Genomic DNA, 23,011 nt, shown 5'->3' with positions numbered 1-23,011 from the left:
AATAGATTCTATGCAAAAAAGAGTGTTGTGTTTTGGTTATTCTTTGACTTTTGTCACTTTGAAAATTGAGCCTTCTGAAGTCAGTTCAGGCTGTTCAACATTGAAATAATAGGGAAAATCCTTTCACTTTGACAATCAAAATCTCTCATCGGGATGCTTCCTATTTCTTAAAACTAGGCTGAACTTACCGCTAAGACAGTTTGAAGTTGCTTTCTGCTAATTTTACCCAAGGATATGGCGTAAAATATACCAAAAATTGATATTTTTTTCAGACAGATTTGGATGCGTAGCGTCGCCATTTCTCACCAGAGGGCAACAGCTGCAAGGAGAGAACGAGCACAAGACAGAAAACTGAATGCTATATAAATACATTTATTTATTTTTAAAATTACACATTTTTAGAACCAAACATAAAATACGAACAACTTCCTGTCACCCATGGAGGTGACGTATTTCCTGTCACCCGTGGAGGTTGGAGATCTGCAGCCAGGTACTCTTGGCTGCAAGTCATAATTCATAACATATGGTGCGAAATATCTGCTATGCTTGGGCAGAAAATTGTGATAAAGATTCAAGCACCACAGCTGAAAATGATGACTCTGATGCCAGGGCTGTTGAACGTGAAGAACTGAGAAACTCTCTTCTGAAGGGCCTTACAGTGTAGCCTAGCTATGTCCTGAATGTTTGTTAGTGGATGTCTAACTCTCACTACTTGATATATACATATACAGTGCCTTGTGAAAGTATTCGGCCCCCTTGAACTTTTCAACCTTTCGCCACATTTCAGGCTTCAAACATAAAGATATAAAATTTTAATTTTTTGTTAAGAATCAACAACAAGTGGGACACAATCGTGAAGTGGAACGAAATTTATTGGATATTTTAAACTTTAACAAATAAAAACCTGAAAAGTGGGACGTGCAATATTATTCGGCCCCCTTGCATTAATACTTTGTAGCGCCACCTTTTGCTGCAATTACAGCTGCAAGTCGCTTGGGGTATGTCTCTATCAGTTTTGCAGATCGAGAGACTGAAATTCTTGCCCATTCTTCCTTGCAAAACAGCTTGAGCTCAGTGAAGTTGGATGGAGAGTGTTTGTGAGCAGCAGTCTTCAGCTCTGCCCACAGATTCTCGATTGGATTCAGGTCTGGACTTTGACTTGGCCATTCTAACACCTGGATACATTTATTTGTGAACCATTCCATTGTAGATTTGGCTTTATGTTTTGGATCATTGTCCTGTTGCAAGATAAATCTCCGTCCCAGTCTCAGGTCTTTTGCAGACTCCAACAGGTTTTCTTCCAGAATGGTCCTGTATTTGGCTCCATTCATCTTCCCATCAATTTTAACCATCTTCCCTGTCCCTGCTGAAGAAAAGCAGGTCCAAACCATGAGGCTGCCACCACCATGTTTGACAGTGGGGATGGTGTGTTCAGGGTGATGAGCTGTGTTGCTTTTACGCCAAACATCGTTTTGCATTGTGGCCAAAAAGTTCCATTTTGGTTTCATCTGACCAGAGCACCTTCTTCCACATGTTTGGTGTGTCTCCCAGGTGGATTGTGGCAAACTTTAAATGAGACTTTTTATGGATATCTTTGAGAAATGGCTTTCTTCTTGCCACTCTTCCATAAAGGCCAGATTTGTGCAGTGTACGACTGATTGTTGTCCTATGGACAGACTCTCCCACCTCAGCTGTAGATCTCTGCAGTTCATCCAGAGTGATCATGGGCCTCTTGGCTGCATCTCTGATCTGTCTTCTCCTTGTTGGAGGTGAAAGTTTAGAGGGACGGCCGGGTCTTGGTAGATTTGCAGTGGTCTGATACTCCTTCCATTTCAATAGGATTGCTTGCACAGTGTTCCTTGAGATGTTTAAAGCTTGGGAAATCTTTTTGTATCCAAATCCGGCTTTAAACTTCTCCACAACAGTATCTCGGACCTGCCTGGTGTGTTCCTTGGTCTTCATGATGCTCTCTGCACTTTAAACAGAACCCTGAGACTATCACAGAGCAGGTGCATTTATACGGAGACTTGATTACACACAGGTGGATTCTGTTTATCATCATCAGTCATTTAGGACAACATTGGATCATTCAAGTTGAAAAGTTCAAGGGGGCTGAATACTTTCGCAAGGCACTGTATATGTTTTGCACTGAATTCATCTTCCTTGGATATGGAAAACATAACCATGTTGTCATGTACACTTAGTGATTACAGAACATGCAGTATCTTTCTTCTCAATTTCTTTGTTCATGCTGCTATAGTACAGGACTACCATGACGTAGATGGCATATGTATGTATACATGTGGATATATATAATGATATATGATATATAATATATATAATAACTTCTACATAAATATATAGATATTGACAAAATTTGATAAATATAAGATTTTCATTGGAATTTATTCAAACTAGGCTGTTTCATTGGAATATCATTGACTTCAAAACTCAAGTTTTTAAACGTATGTGCCATGAAAATATTAAATTTAAAAAATCAAAAAAATTTTCTCTGTCCCGACACCCTTTTTCTGTGAACAATATCAGTACTGTTAGTGGTTTGAACTGAGATATTTGAAATAAAGGTGACCACATCGGAAATATATTGTCACATATTTGTTGCTATTTTCCATGATTTGCAATATTGAGAGATATCATATTTTTGGCATGGTGCCAAATATTCCATGAAGTAGTATATCCAAGCAAACTTTACCTTTTTTCAGTCGGGGAGGGACTAAATTTCCACAATATTGCCAGATATCATGCTTGCAAATACAACATACAGTTTTTCTAGGAGTTGGAAAAAGTACAATTTTTGCCCCAGAAAGCATGTTTTTTTTTGCTGATCTCAGCTCAAAATCACCCTATCTTCTAAAGTCTGTAAAAGAAAATATAAAAGAGATATGACATTTCTGATTGCAGCTATGATGGTTTAGGGGTTGGACCTCTGCATGTGCCAAATTATAAAAAAAATCTGAGTTGGTCATGTGTACAGCCCTGCATGATTCTCTCTGAGACAGCTAGTTAAGGCTACCGTGCAGCGGGCAACGCCATCGCCGGGCGCACGAATTATGCCAGATCCATTATTGTTCGCTTTCGAAGTTTTGGTGAGAGGCAGCATGTTCTACAGGCTGCATGGTCTCTGAAGACAATCATGATTGATGATCGACGGATTTATTTTGACGAGGATTATACGGCAGAAGTGTTTAAGGAGCGTGCGAAGTACAAGGACGCAAGGAAACAACTTCGGGAACGTAAAATAAAGTCTCGAATCCTGTATCCAGCAAAACTCAAGTTGTTTCTGCAGGACGGGAAGACAAAGACTTTTGACAATCCACGAGATGCTGTTGAGGGTTTAAAAGAGTTTGGCGTGACAATGGAAGCTCCAAGAAAGGAGCCGGACTGGGAGTCAGCACTGCGGGCTGCAGGCTGGCAGTCTCCCCGTAGAAGGAGCAGGCATACTCCCGCAGGAGAAATAACAACCAGCGTCGAAACTCTTCGCTATTCTTTGGACAAGTTTGAAAAGGACAAATCAAAGGATGAATAAGGTATGTGGAAAAGGCAGTGTGACTATGGGCCTGGGGGTCTATTAGGAGCATAATAAGAGGAACTTGTATGTGCTATGACCGCAGTATGTGAACAAATCCTGACGCAAGCTGAGGATTCAGACTTTCGTGTTTATGATTATGAACATGATGTGGATTCTGAGACCAATTTGGATCAAAATATAATAGACACGTGTAAATATTATACTCACGGTGAATTTAATTGTAATGTTGAGATGAAAGGATGCTTTTCCCTCATTCATTATAACTGCAGAAGTATGTATAAAAATTTCTCTAAACTTGTTGATTGTTTGAACACATTAAAACATAAATTTACTGTTATAGCTTTGACTGAGACTTGGTTAACAGAAGAAAGGGGGTTCAATTTTTACATTGATGGTTATGAGTTGTTTCATGTTGATCGAATTTGTAAGGCAGGAGGCGTTGCTTTGTTTATTCGAAGCGATTTGAAATGTAAAATAATTGAGTGCATGACTACAGTAATTGAAGATTCAATGGAATGTTTAAGTATTGAGATTGAAATGAAGAAACAAAAAAATATTGTTGTCTCCTGTATATATAGACACTCTGGGTCAAGCAAAACCCTGTTCATAGAAAAGTTGGATCAGTTACTACATGGAATGAATGACAATAAAATCTCTGTAATATGTGGGGATTTTAATTTAGACCTCTTAAAGGTGTCAAGTACCAATAGTTCTGATTTTTTGGATGTAATGTACAGTAAAGGGCTTCGCCCAACTATTACTAAGCCTAGTCGAATAACCTCTTTTTCTGCTACATTAATTGATAATATTTTTGTAAATTTGCCTTTGAACATTGTTAAAAGTGGTCTTTTGATAAGTGATACAAGTGATCATTTACCTGTATTTCTTACTCTTGACTGTGAAGTACAAATAAACAAAGAAAAATATAAAAGAATGCTTAGAATGCGAAATGAGGAAAGGGTAAATAAATTTATGGAAGATTTAATGAGGGAAGACTGGAACAGTGTTTATGATGCAAACAATGTAAACAAGGCCTATGAGGATTTTTTACAAACATTTCTGTGGTTATATAATAAAAACTGCCCAATAAAGACAGTGGAAGAAACAATTAGAAGTAATAATAAGCCATGGATAACAAAGGGGATATTGAAATCTTGTAAGAAAAAAAAAAAGCTTTATCAGCACTTTATAAAGTATCGAACAGTAAATTCAGAGAAACGTTATAAAACATATAAAAATAAGCTGACTAGCATAATTAGACAAGCAAAAAAAGATTATTATACAATTTTGCTAATGCAAAACAAACATAACATTAAAGGTACATGGAATGTTTTGAGAGATGTTATAGGTAGCAAAATGACTATTTGTCAACCGTCTTATTTACTAAATGAACAAAATGTGGAAATTCGTGTAGAAAAAATGGCACATGAATTTAATTCTTTTTTTGTGAATGTAGGCCCAAACCTTGCAAAATCAATTTCTCCAGATGATAATAAAATAAGTTTGAACAGTGAGAGCAGAGTCTTGCAGTCCCTGTATCTAGGTGAAATTGATGAGAATGAAGTGATAGCAATGGTTTCAAAACTGAAAAGTAAAAAATCATGTGATAGTGATGGTCTAGATATGTTCATTATTAAAGAAAGTATACATTGTATATTAAGCCCATTAACCTACATATTTAATTTGTCATTCAGTACAGGGGTATTCCCAGATAAGATGAAGGTAGCCAAGGTTATTCCTCTTTTTAAATCAGGCGAAAGGAAATGTCTTACAAATTATAGGCCAATATCTTTACTGTCCCAATTTTCAAAAATATTGGAGAAGCTGTTTGTTAAAAAACTTGATTCTTTTATTGAAAAACATTTGTTGTTACATGAAAATCAGTTTGGCTTTCGAAGTCGCCACTCAACAGCCTTGGCATTACTGAAAATCACTGAGGACATTACCACACAATTAGATAATAGGAATCACACAATTGGAGTTTTTATTGATCTTTAAAAAGCCTTTGATGCGCTTGACCATGGAATAATGATATCCAAAATACAGAAATATAGAATTAGAGGGATTGCATTAGATTGGGTCGCTAGTTATTTAAAAAATAGACAACAATATGTTGAGTTTGCAGGTTATCAATCCAAATTAGAAACAATTCAGTGTGGAGTTCCACAAGGCTCAGTATTAGGGCCCAAACTTTTTATTTTATATATTAATGACCTCTGTGAATTTTCAAAAGTGTTGCGCTTTGTCCTTTTTGCAGATGACACAAATTTTTTTGTGTCTGGAAATAATTTAAAAACATTAATAAAAACGATTGAGACAGAAATGGTCCTGCTTCAGAAATGGTTTAATAAAAATAAATTATCATTAAATTTAAGCAAAACAAAGTTTATGTTGTTTTCAAATCAAAAAAGTCCAGAAATTGTAAACTTGAATTTAAATGGACAGTGTATAGAAAGAGTGTCTGAATTTAAGTTCTTAGGAGTATTCATCGACGAAAAGTTGAAATGGAAGTCGCATATTGGACACGTAAAGAAGAAAATATGTAGAAATATAGGTGTGATGAGTAAAGTTAAGTATTTGTTAAATTATAATGCATTGAGAATATTATACTGTTCTTTAATTTTACCGTATTTGGTATACTGTTTGGAGGTTTGGGGTAATTCATATCCTACTCATCTGTTACCCTTAGTTATTTTACAAAAGAGGGCTCTTAGAATAATTAATAAAGCCGCTTCAAAAGAGCATACAACAAAACTGTTCCTGAAGTCAGGACTATTAAAATTGAAGGATTTAATTATTTTACAAACATTAATAGTCATGCATAAAGCAAAAAGAGGCTTGCTACCTTGTGGTTTGCAAACACTTTTTACTTTGAATAGTGAAACAAGTAGAAGAAATCTTGACTTTAAATATAATTCTGCAAGAACGACTCTTAAAGGAATGTGTGTATCTGTCGCGGGTGTGGAAAAATGGAATTCCTTGGAAAAAGAAGTGAAGCAATGTTCAAACATTTTGCACTTTAAATGTAAGTTTAAAGAAAAAATATTTAACATTTACGCAAAGGAGCAATAACAATGATGTGATTGATCTGTAGATTGATTGTGGCCATCTGATGTTTTTTGTTGTGGTTGTTATCTGTTTGAGTTTGGAAAAAAGACTGGGGTAGGAGTTAAAAAGACTTATTCTTCATCCTACTCCTGTTCTTGTACATGGGATGTGCGTATTTTGTGCTTTATAAATTGTATCCATTTGTTTTTGTTTTTTTTACGCATTACCATGGAAAAGAATAAATGAAATGAAATGAAATGAAATGAAAGGCTTAAAGCTGTGCATAATTAAGCGTACAATTGCTTTAACTGATAGGACACTTCACCTGTTTGCTACTGTTTGGATTAACTTGGAGTGAGAAGGAGTCAGGCTACCACACTGAGGGTCAAAACCACACTTCAGGAAACCTGTCACAGTTGGTTCGTCCATCTTTCAGGTTTATAATTATGCCCAGTGGCTGTTGCTACAATTGGAGGTCAGCTCTCCAGTGATCAAGTTAATGCTGGTGGTGACATTTCATACATCTTTAAAATGGTATCTTTATTTCAAGTGACTGACCAATCTGCCACTAAGGTGACTTTCCAGTGCAAATCTCCTGCATGATTCTTCACTTTGTCACTCAGTTAACATCATGTTATAACTTTATTTATATGCCAACTTTTAAAAGCAGAGTTCACAAAGTGCTGTACAGACAGGTAAATAAAAAAAAGGGGGGGGGGGGCAGTCTGGCAGAACAGAAAGCAAAAATTACCAGACAAGTAAAAGAAAAAGGGTTAAGCATGATAAAAGATTTACAAAATAAATCAATACAACAAACACCAATGGATATAAATAAAGTAATAAAAGCACCAAAAATGGCATATTAAATTACAAAATAGGGCAAACAGAATAATAGAAAAAGCGAGTAAACACATAAACACAAGGGAATGTTATCCTATTATCTTAATACTTGTATGTGCAACCTTATATCACGTTTTCTAAGCAAGTCAGGTTACCTCACTTCAATGGACATAACCTTTCATTTTTGTTCACTCTTATTGCAAAAAATGTATTTTCTCTACCTTCTAATATCAAACCACACAGGTAGTTCTGATTTTAAACAGTCTCCTCAAGACAGTGAAGGGGAATTCAGCTGCAACAGAAACATTTCTCTCCCTACAAGATCTTGTGTGTAGATAGATAAATAAGGACTGTAGGGCTTCTTATGTTCCACTTACGTGCACATTCTGATGTCTGTGTGTTTACCTGGAAGCATGTGAGGCAGTGGTAGAGTGGTGGGAGCGGGTCGACATTCGACTGCCTGCATAGTTGCCTGCACCTTCAGCTCCGTGGCTGATCACACACTCTGTCGTAGGGACGCTCTTAGAGATGTACTGCAAAAAAACAAACAAAAACAAAACACAGAAAAATGTTTTATTACAGAAAAAATATCATATACAGATAATAGTTGCGAATAGGAACAACGTGGAGATAAATGTGAATGCACGCCTGAACATAAAAGGATGTTTCTGTGTCAGTTCACCGCTTGTCTCCACTGTTGCTATTATGCTGACTCATGCCTATTATATCCACCAGGATGGTAGGTGTTTTCTGGCCTCTCTTTAACATCTGTCGGCTACGTGGCACCAAATTTCCCTGTGATGTCAGCGGATCACGGTTTTATTTACACAGATACTCTTGTGGAGGCAGACCTGCTCTGAAGGCTGAAATAACTTTACTGCAGGAGTTTAATCAAAGTCCCAAAGCTGAACAAACTCAGAAAGCAGCCCTGAGGAGACACGAACCAGCCAAGGCTTCATTTGACGCTTCTTTAGCTGAAGCTGACATCCAGTTATTACAGTCTTTCTACTTCTTCTGTCCCTGCTTTAGCACTATTGAATATCTGAGAATACTCTGAGCATTTGACACCAAAACACTATTTATAGGACGGCTATATTTAATTAGAAGCACTGATATGTGTGCTTTTATTTGGGCAGATTCTGCAGGCTTTGACAGAGAGTACAAAATGTACTCTTATCTGATTGCTAGCTAATAGATGCTTGCAAATTAATTTCTATTGATGTATTGTGCTGTGGAAACTAAAACAATATCACAGATGCTAAAAGTGTCTTTGGCAACTGCACTGTCTTTGGCACCAACTTTATACTTAGCCAGAATCTCTGATTAAAAAAACAAAGCTAAATATGGTGAAAAATAATCTTGACTATTGTCTCTGCTTAAAGAGCATCCCCTTAGTCTGCCTGCAGTGACTGTTCTGGGTTTCTTTCTCAGCACGACCTCCAGATGACTTTATTTCCAGAGTTACTGAGTTTATATCTAACCTTGAGTTGTGTGTCCCTGCCTCTGCTGTGTGTTTCTGCTGTTTGGACTCACATCAACCATGGGGATCTCCTCTGGACCGGGCCCGGGGTGGTTTGGCCCATTGGCCAACATGCGGTTTGGCTGCTCCACACACTGATTCTGGTTTTGGTGTAGGTGTGTCTGCATCTTCTTCCTCTGCTTCCTGGAGACATGGTGATGAAGAAACAATGACTGATCTGGACAAAGTGTTCAACTGGAAACTGATATCTGTCATGTGTCTCCTGCTGGCACTTCACTCATCACATCATCATTTTATGGTCACAGAAATATTGTTAAAACACTGCAGTAATATTTAGAGTTCTTCTGGAACACCTACAAATTAAACATTTGTTCTTTTGTTGTATTTATACTGTAAAATACTCTGGATTAGAGTTGCAATAGGGCTGTAGTCTGCAGGGCGACTGGTTGGTCATTGTCCTCTCATTTTTGATACTTTCATTAAAAAAAAAAAACGCTACATCAATATCTACCAGAAGTAATGTATTATTATTGCAGCAGGTGGAAAAAACTAATTGTGAGTATTCCTGTGTTTTCCCAACATGGAGCTGGCTCAACCTAATTGTCTGCTAACTCGACTTATTTAATAAATGTTTACTGAGAGTCGGCTCCAAACTAACTGACATCGTGTCAAAATTCATCATTGTGGCTGCATTTCTTGCAGATGGCTAAAAGTCGAGTTTGAACTTTGCAAACAGCAGTTTGTACATCACAGCTCAGCAACAAACAGCAGGTTATCTAAAAACTATGTGTGTTTTATGCTAATAGTTGATATGGTTCCATTCTCAGATATTACACAGATATGGCTGGTACATGCTGATTTGCTTTGAAATCATTATCTTATATTCCTTATGCTGCGAATGCTAGTTTTTTACGTCTATTTATGCTTATGCAGGAAAGGTAAACTCAGTGCACTGTGGCACACATTTAATTAATCTGGAGATAACATAGTTTTTTTTGTCAGTTGGTTGAAGAGTACGTATGATTTCAGTCGACCCAGGCTTTCTGTGGTTGACTACAGCCCTAATAAGCAGATTCACCGTGAGTTGGAATCAGCTTTATGTGACTGGAAAACATGACAAACCAGCTAACCAAAGCAATCAAACTGAATAATTAGCATTTAGCCAGTAGAGGTGACAGTGAATCACAGCCTCTGCAGCAACGAGAGAAACAAACATTGTTCTATAAAATGACTGTACTCAAGTTCAGTTTTTGTCCTTGAATATTTTTAATTTTGGCTACATTATACTGCAGGAATCTACGACTTTAGCAGCTTCAGCAAAGAGGGATTTCAACTCTAAACATCTCAAATCTTTTTATTTAAATAACACAAAGGTAAAATATTTCCCAAAAAAGCAAAGCCCAGAGTACGTTTTTCTTCTTTCCTGCTCCATTAATCATCTCACAACCTTTTAGATTTATGTTGCGATCCTTTAAGGTGGATCAGAATAGTTGGGAAACTGCAGTTAATTAACTTACTGTACATATTCTAATTATGGTTAACGCTGCCTTAACCAGCTGCACCAGCAACATGATGCATCAGTAACAACAACTTAATAAAGTCAGATATAATAACACACGCTTAGAAGAAAAAGAGCCTCGAGGAACCTTTTGGAGATTACCTTCAAAACTTCTTCAAGGAACCAAGTTACCGGAGTTTGGGATTCTAATTTGAATGCATTAATATTGTCATTAGTGTAGTTTTTTCCCCAAACATAAAAAAAAAGTCTTGAACCATGTGGTCTATGTTGCTAAATAAATTGGAGCGACTCTTTTTCCATATTTAGCCGATCGTGAATTTTGACTTTTGTTGAGTCTTTTGCGCACAAATCAGCCTACAACTTTTTAACAATATTTCCAATATTGCTAAAGAGAAAGCGTGTTCTCAATTGCTACTAATGAAAAAATCAGCCTTGTTTTTTCTTTATCATTAAGTGAACTAAACTGATTAGTTTGAAATTTTGCATTATGCACAAATACAACAAAGTGATTTAAGGTTTGATGATAAAATAAATAAAGCAAGCTGTAAATGTTTTACGTGTCTTCCACTCCACAAAATAATTCTCCAAAATCCCCTTTTTGCAATATTAAAGGTTCCTCCAGCAGTCTGTTTTCTGAACTGATCCGGTAAATGTTCCTTCAGGAATATAAAATATCCCCAGAGTTCCTCGATGCTCTCCCAATTCTAAGAGACTATATAAGTCACAGGGGACAATTTCTGCAGAACAAGTACTTTTAGTTGGACTCTAAGTGCATTTTGCCATAAAAACTTTCATATAAGTATGATTCTTATTAGCGTTTGAACGCAGGATTCTGCTGTAATAGTACTTTTACTTAAGACAAAGATCTGAGTACTTCTTCTCCCGCTGCATCACAAGCAGAAGAGGCCGCTAATTACTATTGTTCTCTTTAACAGGAGGTTAATTTAAAGGTTTAGAGTCTCTCATAAATGGGGAATCATTTATCTTTCCTTCAAAGACATACTTGGTTTTGCAGTAGGCCACCACACAAACGATGCCAACCACTAACAACGCCACACAGATGCCTGTGATCGTCAGCACCCGCCTCTGGTAGAGCTCCTCAGCCTCTGCGGACGCAAACACAAACACATAACAACACACACACATGTTCGCATCATGCACGCACACATTCATGCATTGCACACAACACACAGACACACAGACACACATACAGCATGAGTGCTACTCCATTGAAGGCAACTACAGAAGCAGTTTTCTCACTAATATGCTGCCATCATGTCCCCTGTGCTGACTGTACAACAACTCCTGCTCTATCTGCTCAATTGTCTTAAACTGCAGTAATACTACAACACAGAGGACTAACCGTACGGTCTAATGAAATGTCATGATGGAAAGCAGAGATGTAAACCTACGTCCTGACTTCCTGCTGTCGCTACACAAGTACATTTACATGGCCATGGGGATGTGGTGCTACAGATGGAGCTGGAGGGGATCTGACTGCATGCCTGAGTGGATGAAACCACGAGAAAGACAAATCGTCCCGATGGAAAAAATACTGAAATAAATAAGAAACACTGTTTAAAGTGTTAACGCCACAGAGGCCTGGGAGCGGGTTGAAAGTTTGGTATTCACAAAGCTCACCTTAACTGTCGCACGGCTGGTTGATTTTAGATTTTAACTTATTTTTATATGTACAACGTTTTTGTCTGAGGGATTTTAGTGAATGCACCTTCATTGGTAACCTGGCTCCAGCTTTTTCACAGAATTTACCTCCTACTGTAAGTGAACTTCATTCATTTGTAGTCTGTATTTGTCCATAAATGAACTCAACACCAAGCTGAAAAAAAATGTTTTGCTGCCCTGTGATGAGCAGAGGTTGATAAGTTACTTTAAAAATAGTATTTTAGCAACTTTGTCCAATGTAAACTACCGTTCAGAAGTTTGAGGTCACTTAGAAATGTTCATATTTTTGAAATAAAAGCATTTTTTCCAGATGTCATTAAATTAATCAGAAATACAGTGTAGACATTGTTAATGTGGTAAATGACTATTCTAGCTGGAAATGGCTGATTTTTAATGGAATATCTCTATAGGGGTACAGAGGAACATTTCCAGCAACCATCACTCCTGTGTTCTAATGCTACATTGTGTTAGCTAATGGTGTTGAAAGGCTAACTGATGATTAGAAACCCCTGTGCAGTTATGATAGCACATGAATAAAAGTGTGAGTTTTAATAGAAAACATGAAATTGCCTGTTAGACCCCAAACTTTTGAACGGTAGTGTATGCTTCTATATCAGCTAAATGACATCCTGATTTATGCTTTGAAAAAAATGTCATTTTATTTCAAAGAACCGTTTTTTTAAAACCAAAATTTAATACTGTGATGTGGTAGGACAGGCTTCTAGTTAAAAAGAGCACAAAGCCTACATGAGAACAAGGAGGATAAAAATTTAAACCTGCAACTGCGTCCTTTTATGTCACTCACTGTTTAGTTTAGGCACCAAAACTATGTGGACAGTTTTTAGAAAGATAACTTCAAGTGAGAAGCTAGACTAAATTTAGGCACCAAAATATTATAGTTTGCGTTAAAATACGACTCTTAACAAGATATTAGAAGCTTCTCTTTCATTTTCTGGGTTACCGTGGCAACAAGTCCCACTCCATCTAACATATGATGGGTTGGCGGGAAACAAGCGACAGTAGCTAAAGCATGAAATAGCAAAGATAGGTTGATCTGAAACAGATAGACAACACATTGGCCTCAAATTGTAATTAAGAGTGCTATTTTGCTGGATAGGAATGCAATACTATAAAATGTCATTTTAGTTATTTTTATTTTTCTGTTCCCGACTTTCACGTTTTTCTCAAATAATTGCAACAGCATTACTGATAGAAACCCGTCATGAATTATCTTTGCAATTTTGCAGTGAAGTTGCCAATAAATGCATTGTGATATTGTGTAATTATGCAGTGAGTTCTGTGTTTTGGCTACAGATAGTCCACAGTGTCCAAAAATAGACTGTCATCAAAGAAGATTAACTTCCTCTTTTGTTCCTTTATCATTTATTACACTTTTGCTTTCTAATTCTTCAGACAACACTCTTGAAATTGAGACGATATTTTTCTGACAGATTTGGACCACATCATTGACTTCTAACAGTTTTTCTGACACTTTGTGAATCCTGTTTGTTTTTTGTTTTTTTTGGCTAATTCAGATTTCGAAGGGCCTCACTGTGGCGTAACACTCTGTGTCAGAACGGCAAGTGCAACGACACAATGACAGAGGGAGCAACGGACAGAACAGAACATGTGGGGAAGAGGGAGGGAATAAAAACAGGAAAAAAGCAAAGGGAGTGAGGAAAGGGGGAACACGTAGACAGAGGGAGAGAAAAAGGTTAACAGGAGCGTGTCCAGGAGGAAGCCTTGGGAGGAACCAAAGCCTGATCTGACTTTGTTCCTTTATCAACTAAATGGATTACAGAGGTCATTAGATTGTTAGTTACGGCCAAATTAAAGCCCCTGCAGGCTGGAATTACCTTTTAATTGTCCTGAAACTTTTTATCAAACAAATATTTGGGTTTAATCTCAGTGTAGACTAAAACTACTGCTGCTTACTGCTACCTATGTATCTAAATAAGCTGCTTATGGTGAAGATTTGGTTGAGAAACGGTTACTTGGAGGTTAAACTATCACCTTTCCCCCTCTCTGAAAAGCTCTAGACACGCCACTGAAGGGGAGGGAAGAGGGGGTGAGGAACGGGAGTCTTTAAATAAAGGGCCTCTGTAGGGATTGACAGGCCTACGAGAGCCTCGGCCCAGCATTGTGTGCGTGTCACAGGGTACTGATACAGAAAGGCAAAGGGAAATGGGAAGACGAGCTCCGCTGGCACAGTGGGACCAGCAGCAATCGTGATTTAGGACAGGCGAGCTCTCGACTCTGACACCGAGTCAATCAAGGGCATAATAATAAGGACAGACTATGTGGTCAGGCCTTTGGCTCGCTTTTGGCAACGCTTAGCAAAAATACTCGCAGCTTGCATGTTTTTATTCGACAGGCTGCTGAAGCCAATATGCACATTGCCAAAGCCCAGAGGACAAGCCAGGTACTTGTATTTATCAATGATGTGAAACTTTCTCTGATTTATTCTGGCCAGAGAAGGCAGCTTTGTGGTCTGATTTGGCGTCCAGATAAACATGATTTGCATCGTGGGGCCCACTACATTGAGCTTTAATTCACCTCTGCACTTTCTTTCATTAACACATCCCTTCCCTGGTTGATTTGTCTCTTTCTCTGATGTCTACTGTTTCCAAATTTGTCAGATTAGAAGAAGAGCGCATGCAAAGAAGGGAAGGTTAGGAGTCTTAAAATCAGGTTAGTGGACAGGAGAATAAAGAGGGACAGGTTGAGAGAGACCCAGTTGTTGGTTTTAGGAAGAAGATGGCACAATAATGTGTGACTGTGAGAGGATCTTGGCAAACCCTTTAAGCACAGCAAAATGAATAATAATGTTCCATACCCATAAATTCAATTCTGAGAAGCTCTGCCAGCGCAGAAAGTTGTCGTGGTAAAAAGAAAGAGACAGATAGGGTCAGGTGTAATGTCCACTTTGGAGCAGATATATTATTTCCATGTCCTGTATACGGTGAACCAGGATATGAGTTAATTAGTGCCATCAGTTGTGGTGATTGAAACGAGTACCGTCCCGTAACAGACAGACAACTCAGACAGCCTCAGCTCTGTGACCCCCAGAAATGACAGGAAAAGAAAAACAGAACACAAATCAAAAAAGCGAAGGGAGAAAAATGAACCAAAAAGGCAGAAGGAAAGAGAAAAACCAGCAGGCAGGAGAAGGCATGCAGAGACAAGAGACAGACGGACAAAGACAGCAAGACAAGAAGCCACATCACTTACTGCTATATTTACTAGACCTCATTTCTGGAGTAAAACAACATCGGACAGAAATACAACACAAAATTATAATTAAAAAAAGACGAAAGGAAAAAAACAACAACAAGAAAACAAAAGATAAAAAAGCAGTGAGTTACTCTCCAACATAAAAACACAGTACAGTCGATGAGGCTGGCACAGCAAATGGGGGTGGGTGCAGTAACTCGTTTGACTAATGGCAGTTGTGTGCCTTCGTATCGATTACAGCATACCTCTTTCTATAGCACTTTGTCCCGCTACCGCAGCTACTATAACCCTTCATATAATTTACAGAGAAATCATCTCAGCATTCCCAATTTTCCATGGCTTTTGCATGCATTACAGGCCATAAAGAGAGGAAAAGTCAGCCAATCTCCTGCCCACCCTGACCTTAGCGGAAGGTGTCCCTTCACAATGCAAAAATAAAAGCACAGACAGATTTCAGCGTGTGATGAAGCTTGATGATGGGGTCAAAAACAACATTACATACAGTAAATGGACACAAATCCTGCTCTTAAATTCAACATTATTCAGCATGAATACAACAGACAAACAGCAAAGCAGGACAAATGAAGCGAAAGTGTTTAAACTCCTGGAAACAAGAAGAAGAAGAAGAAGAGGGTAATTTCCATCCCTCAGTTGTGCCTCGATGTGATTGCTTGGACAACAACATGAGAAAGGCAGTTAATTTCTGTGCAAAAGCAAAGAAGAGTCTGCTAATTCTTTATTCTCTGATTGTGCTGGTAGTGACTGTCGCTGCCCATGCAATCACACAGGAGAGCGACAAAACACACCCCATTTGCATCCCTGTGATTTAAAGGAAGCGTTCAACATTTTGGGAAATCCACATATTTGCTTTCTTGTCGGGAGTCTCAAGAGAGCCGGGTTGTGCAACTGAACTAGTTTGGGTTTCAAAGTTGTTCAGAACAACCAACACGCCGGCCGTCAGAGAGACTGCACATCGTTTACACTTTTCAGATGATTTCTCGGGGAAGACATTCACAGTTACGCACTTAGTTGTTTGCATTAGAAGTGACAAAAAAAATCAGCTCTGTCTCACAAAAATTACATTTCTATGCAAAGAATCTGCATTCTCACTTATGCTTTGAAAGAAATGTATTCTCTTCCCAACGGGTATGACGTGGCAAGAAATACTTCAAATACAGTAAAAGCATTGTCCTGTTTCAGCTATTCTTAGACTATCGTTCCATTTCACTCAGTGTCTGATAAGGTTTAGCAAAACATCAGTCTGGGTTTAAATACGACCCTTTTCCAAATGACTGGCGTGTAGACTGAACTATGAGCAACAGTAAAGCAATAAAATAACTGGAAAAGATATGTGGAATGTGGAAGAAAGCACAGTTCCCTCAAAATATAACTGAGTATGCAGTTTAGTTGTATACAGACAGGGCTGCACACAAATAGCTGCCACAAATCGTAAATGACAGGAGGTGAACAGAAGTTTCTGAAATTATTCATGAGTTACACATGAAGATACGACTAACACCACTCACATGTTTTTGCTTTAAGCTGGAGCCACAAGACTGTTAGCTTACCGTAGTATAAAGACTGGAAACAGAGCAATATTATTATTTTTCATATCCAGAAAAATGTGTACAATCTGAATATCGGCATGTGGAAGAACCACTACCTATGTATGCATTTTTCATTATTTTTTATTCATTTTTCGACTGATGTTCTTTATATATTAGGGCTGGACCCGAATATCCCAATATTCGGTGGTGACGGTGGTATCCCAATATTTATTTTGAGATCCGAATATTCGAATTCCCCCCAACGATACCGCATGATCGCAATTCGTCCATCCCTGTCGCACGCTGTGAATCGAACCTATTATTCAGCTATTCAATATTAATTGGGCCGAATATCCGAAGCCCTGAACTGCTATTCGGGCCAGCCCCATTATATATTTGCATTAGTCTCACTTTAGTGTCCATAAGACTCACAGAAATTATAATGTGGGTCAATATATAATTGCGGGATTTTTTGTATCATAATTGACATTTTTGCTGTTTTCAGGCCTAAAATCAACATGGCCGCCTATAACCAAACACCACATGACATTTTTACAGCAAGATTCTTCTAAATATTTTATATACAATTGAGCAAAATTGAAATTGAAAGTTATTTATAAAGACATTGTAGTAAATCTGTTGACATGCCATAAGTCCACACTTGACTCACACACTACTTTATATTAAATAACTCAGAAAGCCTTGGAGTCTTGCCAGTCTTTTCTTCAGGAGGAAATGACATCATGTGGAGCAGATCATGTGATCTAGAATTAACACACTTCCTTGAGAGATGTTTTTGTAATGGATAACTTAGTTGAAAGTTATTTCTCAGACACAGATACAGTTTGTTATTTTCCATGTAAAATTTGATATATTTCCAAAAAAGAAATATCTGTCATGATTATCTCAACTTAATAAAAAGAACACAATCAAAACAATGTTTGAATGAGCTCATTTTATTATTGTTTAGCTAATTAGAAGGTGGTTGTTATTAAATTCAGACAAGTATTTAATTGACATTTAGTGATATCCACTCATTTTTTTTTTATTAATAAGTGATTCTTTCTATAGTAAATAATTGTGGAATTTGTAAAGACATGATCATAATGAACATAATTTTTTTTTTAACTTTTAATAAAAATGTATACAAGATATATCCCATGGACTTCAAAAGTCCCTCAGTTATATATTGACCCATGGGACTCTTTGTGCTAACCTTAGCCAACTAAGAAATAGTCCCTCACAACTTAAAAAAAAGAAAAAAGTTCTATTTTACCATAATCAAACAAACAAATGAGGTTAGATCCACACTAATGCATCTTCATATTAAAACACAATTTCTACTACACTACTCCGCTCTAAAACGGAGACTTTTGGAAATGTTGCTGATCCCACTTTAGTTCAAAACCACTGGGGTTGTGTGTAATCTTGCAGAAACAGAGATTTTTGGAAGCTAGACACCATGATTCAGCTTTAATTTGTCATGTTGTTTTTCTCAGATTCTTCGATCTTGTGACAGTTTTTCAGAATGACACAGAGACACCAGCTTTGACTACTAGAGGTAAACAGAACATGAATTACAGCTGTTGTTAATCTTGCTGTCTTTGTTAGCAGCTGTGCAGTTAAGAAACATCTCTGGTCTTACCGCTGCTGTTCTTCCTCCACTTCACATTTTCATGCAGAAATGGTGCTAAAATGCTTATCTAGATCTTTTGTTTTCAAAATTTTAATATGAAAAATAATTAATGTGGAAGTAGCCTTAATACGCTCAAGTGTTTAGTGGACCCGGCTAGCTGTTCCCCTCCGTTTCCAGTCTTTGTGCTAAGCTAAGCTAACTGCATCCTGCCTTGTATTCAGGCGTAAACTAACCGTGACCTCACCCCGTTGGTTTCAACGGCGAGAAAATGAAGCCCAGATTTTGCTACTTCCTGGTCGCCGTTTTGGATTTTTTGGAGCCAGTGACGTAAAAAGCGTCATCAAACAGACTGGACTGGAGAGCAACTAGGGGCAGGATTGGCTGAGGACTCTCTTATCCCGCCCATGTTTTACTGCAGAGGCTTCTGTTGCTGTCCATCAAGTATAGCCACGCCCCCTGGCTCTGCCAACTTTAACAATTTATTTAAAATTCAGTATTGATTTATTTTAAGATCGGCCACCTGATCTCTCATTTTGACCATGAAAACTAACAGGAAAAAAATCCTGAGCTGTAGAAAATCAGTCTATCAAATTTTATTTTTTCCAAAAATGAATTGGGATCTATGGAGCAAAAGCTTTTTGGAGCCAACCCTAGCGGACGGCGGGATATTGCAAGTTTTTGACACTTCCGGGTTGGCTTCAATTCTGGAGCCAGATGCTACGTCCACTATATATACAGTCTATGCTTGTATTCGATGCGTAGACATGAGTGGTATCAGGCTTCTCTTCTATTGCTCCTCAAAAAAGCAAATAAAGAAATTTCCCAAACTGTCAGACTCTTCCTTTAATTCAGTAACACTGTGGTTAGCAGCAAAAAATGTGACAAATTCAGAAGATAACAGCAATCAACCCTAAAAGAAGTTCAAGCAGCATGTAGCCATAAAAAGAACTTATCAGATGATCCATGGGTGCTCGGAGTGAAAATAAGACCAGTTTCTTTGACCTGACATCAAGAAACTCAACTTACATGTCGATCAGTCTCACATTGGAACTGGCCCTCAGTTGAATAAACATGAGTGAAGCTTTCAAATCTCATTTTGAGTCTGAAGACTTGAAATGTTAAATATATTCTGACTCTAAATCTCATTCTCGTACACTTGCCAAATTGTTTGGATTTTGGACACGCTGTGGCTTTTTGTAATGATTGGCCGCTGTTCAAAACAACGTCAGCAAGACTTACACAGTCCATCTGAAGGCTCCAATTTTCAGTCCTCTTTCTACGTCCCAAAAAAGTAGAATCGATGAAAGACTTTTTCTAGTTGTTTAAAACAGGTACGCAGCATCGAGTAAGGACGTCCAGTCTTGTATTAATAACTTCTATCCACACAATTTTGCCTTGATCATTTCATGATTATTAATTTTTACTGCACCGATGGACCATCTACAAAGGAAAGTGATACAATGAAAGCAAATAATTTCAACCTCCTGTATTGTGTTAATTCTCTGTCTCCTCTGTTTCGTATTTTAGTGCAAATCTCTGGATCAAGCTGCAACAGAAGCATTTTGAGTGCAGTACATTTGTTGCTTACTGAGTTTTAGGAGCTGTTTTTTTTGTAGCAGCTTTGTAGGTCAAGTAAATAATAAATGAGATTTCAAGCAGGTGAACTGGAGTGAAAAATATATGATAAGTAAATTACAACTTCTCTAGATTGTGGCTGTTTTCTGGTTACCAGAGGAGCAGCACAGAGGAAACCAGGGGAGACAGGGAAGAGGAAGGGTGGACAAAGAGGCATGCAATCACACAAACGCCACCGCACACACCTCATTAACTTGCATTAAACACACACACACACACACACACACACACACACACACACACACACACACACACACACACATTCACACAGCGCCCTCCATCCAACCCCTCCGATGTAGCATGCAGCATCTCAGTGGGAAGGAGACAGACAAGAGCAAATGGACATACTGTAGAAAGTGGCCATGACGGAGTTTTGACAGCGGTCCCCCGTATAGTCATTGGGACACCTGATGGAGGGAAAACGAGACACAGAGGGGGAGAAAAGGGGAAGGGATGGGAGGTTAAAAATACAGTGGGAAGAGAGAGGATCAAACAGGAGGAAAGAGAGGAGGAAGATATACAGATAAGGAGGGGGATAAGAGAGAGAGGAGGGGAAAGAGGGAGACATAAGAGAGCAAAGAGAGATGAGGGATTAGAAACAGCACAATCCACCAACTACAGACAGAGAGAGAGAGAGATGACCTGCATACTGTGACTTCACCGCCATCAATATGACGTCACCGCTACAGTTCAGACATCATCACAGTCATGGTGGGGGGAGGTCATGTGATGGTGGTGCAGGAAGTAGGAGGGGTCAAATGTACTGTAGTTAACCTCCAACCCCTTTCAAACACACAAACACACTAAAACTGTTCTATCGGTCAGTTTGTGTCATTTCAGTAGTAGTGATGCTCTACCATCTACGATTTTGTTCACTTATTTGTTATTGAGGACACAAAACTTAGTTCTGTAAAATATTGCAGAATGTCTAATGCAATTTAGTAGTTTAATACAACTGTTGTAGTACTGCCTGTCATAATCACTTTAAGTCACTGTGACTTGAAAGATGTAAATACTGTATACTGACTTTTAATACAAGCAGGATTTCTATAGATTTTAAAATTAGAAGTGTTATTTTATAGTACTGCACAGCCAGATTTTTCAGAGTATATACTAACCTTTAACGATAATGTTTCTAACCTGCTTGTTTTGCCTTTTTGTTTATCCATCCATCCATCCATCCATCCATCCATCCATCCATCCATCCATCCATCCATCCATCTATCTATCTATCTATCTATCTATCTATCTATCTATCTATCTATCTATCTATCTATCTATCTATCTAGTGTAACTGAATTTTCAGAAAATGTTTGCGCTTTTTTTATTGTTACTGGCAAATCATTTTTAAAAACTGCCTATTTGGATCTGTTTTCAAGCATTTTGTCTGTGTCGGAAGTATTTGCATTGGACTTTTCATGTTCTGTCATGACTCCGACAAAGAACACGGCGGAGTCATGTGACAATCGGCGTACATTTGTCCTTCTGTTAATCTGTGAATCTGTCTGTTAGCAGCATTACTCAAAAACAGAATAACGGATTTGGATGAAATTTTCAGGGAAGGTAAAAAATGACACAAGGACCAACTCGTTAGATTTTGACAGTGATGCAGCTTGTAATCTGGATCCACAGATTTGTTCAACATTTCTGTATCATTGTGAGATAGCAGCAGGGCGTCACTGCAACCATGACAACAAGTAAACACTACATCAGCTGCCTGCTGATGATCACATGATTGTGATCCTACTACAAATCCACCGCTGTGGACTTATCTACACCAACTGAGCAGCCTTGGCAGAGTACTGTGCTCTCTAAGTGCTTTTCTAGTTTAATTTTTTTTTCTATGCAATGCCTATCAAAAGAATACTGCTCCACTGTATTTACCAGCTAATTGCTAATTCTAGTTGTGCTAAACAGATAGGTCAGTGTGTCTGTACCTTTTCACTAAAAGCATACTAATGTTGACGAGAGAAAATCAAAACAAACCTAAATGTAGCACAAAACTATAGGAAGTTGCTGGTAATCAGTCGATAGATTTTTTGTGTTTAACTCCATAATATAATACTGTGATTCTCATATTACAGCATGAAATGTCCTGAGATGACCTGTGTGGTAAATTGTATATAAACAAAACTGTACTGAATCGATAAGTTCTCTTCAGGTTTGTCACTACAGCAGCTGAAAAAGGGAGCACACCCTGTGTCAGCAAAGCAGGCGTTCAGGAGAGCGAAGCCATGCATCTTCCACCCAATGCAATGTCCTCGCTCTGTATAATGCCATGTTTGCGTGAACTCCATATAAATAAATCCTTAAAGGATGAGCACCTGCAGAAACTTTTAAAACTGAACCGTTTTTCAAAAATAACAACAGACACACACACACAAACAGACAGAGAGAGAAGCAGCCCTCTACAGTGTGTGAACATGAAAATGATTGGAATAGGTTTAGGTATTTCTCGGGCAAAAATAACAGCAACAGTTTACATGCAGCTGCAGAATGTGGTGTTGTGTTTCTGGATGGGTGGCGAGCTGTCAGCGATACCACAGGCTGAATATGATTCACATTCTGGCATCACTCATCAAACTCACAACACTGAAACTAACAAGTAGGCTCCTCACCGCATCGCAGCAACTAGAAAATTGATACACACACACACACACACACACACACACACACACACACACACACACACACACACACACACACACACACACACACACACACACACACACACACACACACACACACACACACAGTCCGGAATACTGCTGCTTCTGGTTTCATTAATGCTGCCTTTTTTTTCTCTATTAATCCTCATTCTTTCAATGGAACACTACAG

At 38.2% G+C, this 23,011-nt stretch overlaps 1 protein-coding gene across 4 annotated transcripts in view; it reads right to left on the bottom strand.

Annotated features, from left to right (window-relative positions):
• The window catches only part of nrg2b (neuregulin 2b), a 92,387-nt gene that overhangs the window by 11,394 nt on the left and 57,982 nt on the right, over window positions 1-23,011 (bottom strand). For 2 of the 4 annotated variants that reach the window (XM_051954070.1, XM_051954067.1), the window contains exons 5-9: window positions 20,521-20,579; window positions 14,957-14,980; window positions 11,441-11,543; window positions 8,972-9,101; window positions 7,844-7,971 (exon numbers count right to left, since the gene is read on the bottom strand). In XM_051954070.1, the coding sequence (XP_051810030.1) occupies window positions 7,844-7,971; window positions 8,972-9,101; window positions 11,441-11,543; window positions 14,957-14,980; window positions 20,521-20,579 (444 nt within the window). Of the gene's footprint in view, window positions 1-7,843; window positions 7,972-8,971; window positions 9,102-11,440; window positions 11,544-14,956; window positions 14,981-15,351; window positions 15,376-20,520; window positions 20,580-23,011 lie in introns of all 4 variants that reach the window. The other 2 variants (XM_051954068.1, XM_051954069.1) reach the window with 2 other exon arrangements.

This window comes from Acanthochromis polyacanthus, chromosome 10 (assembly GCF_021347895.1).
Source record: "Acanthochromis polyacanthus isolate Apoly-LR-REF ecotype Palm Island chromosome 10, KAUST_Apoly_ChrSc, whole genome shotgun sequence".
NCBI lineage: Eukaryota > Metazoa > Chordata > Actinopteri > Pomacentridae > Acanthochromis > Acanthochromis polyacanthus.
Note: the sequence above shows the minus strand (reverse complement) of the source record. Positions and strands in the feature narration are given on the sequence as shown.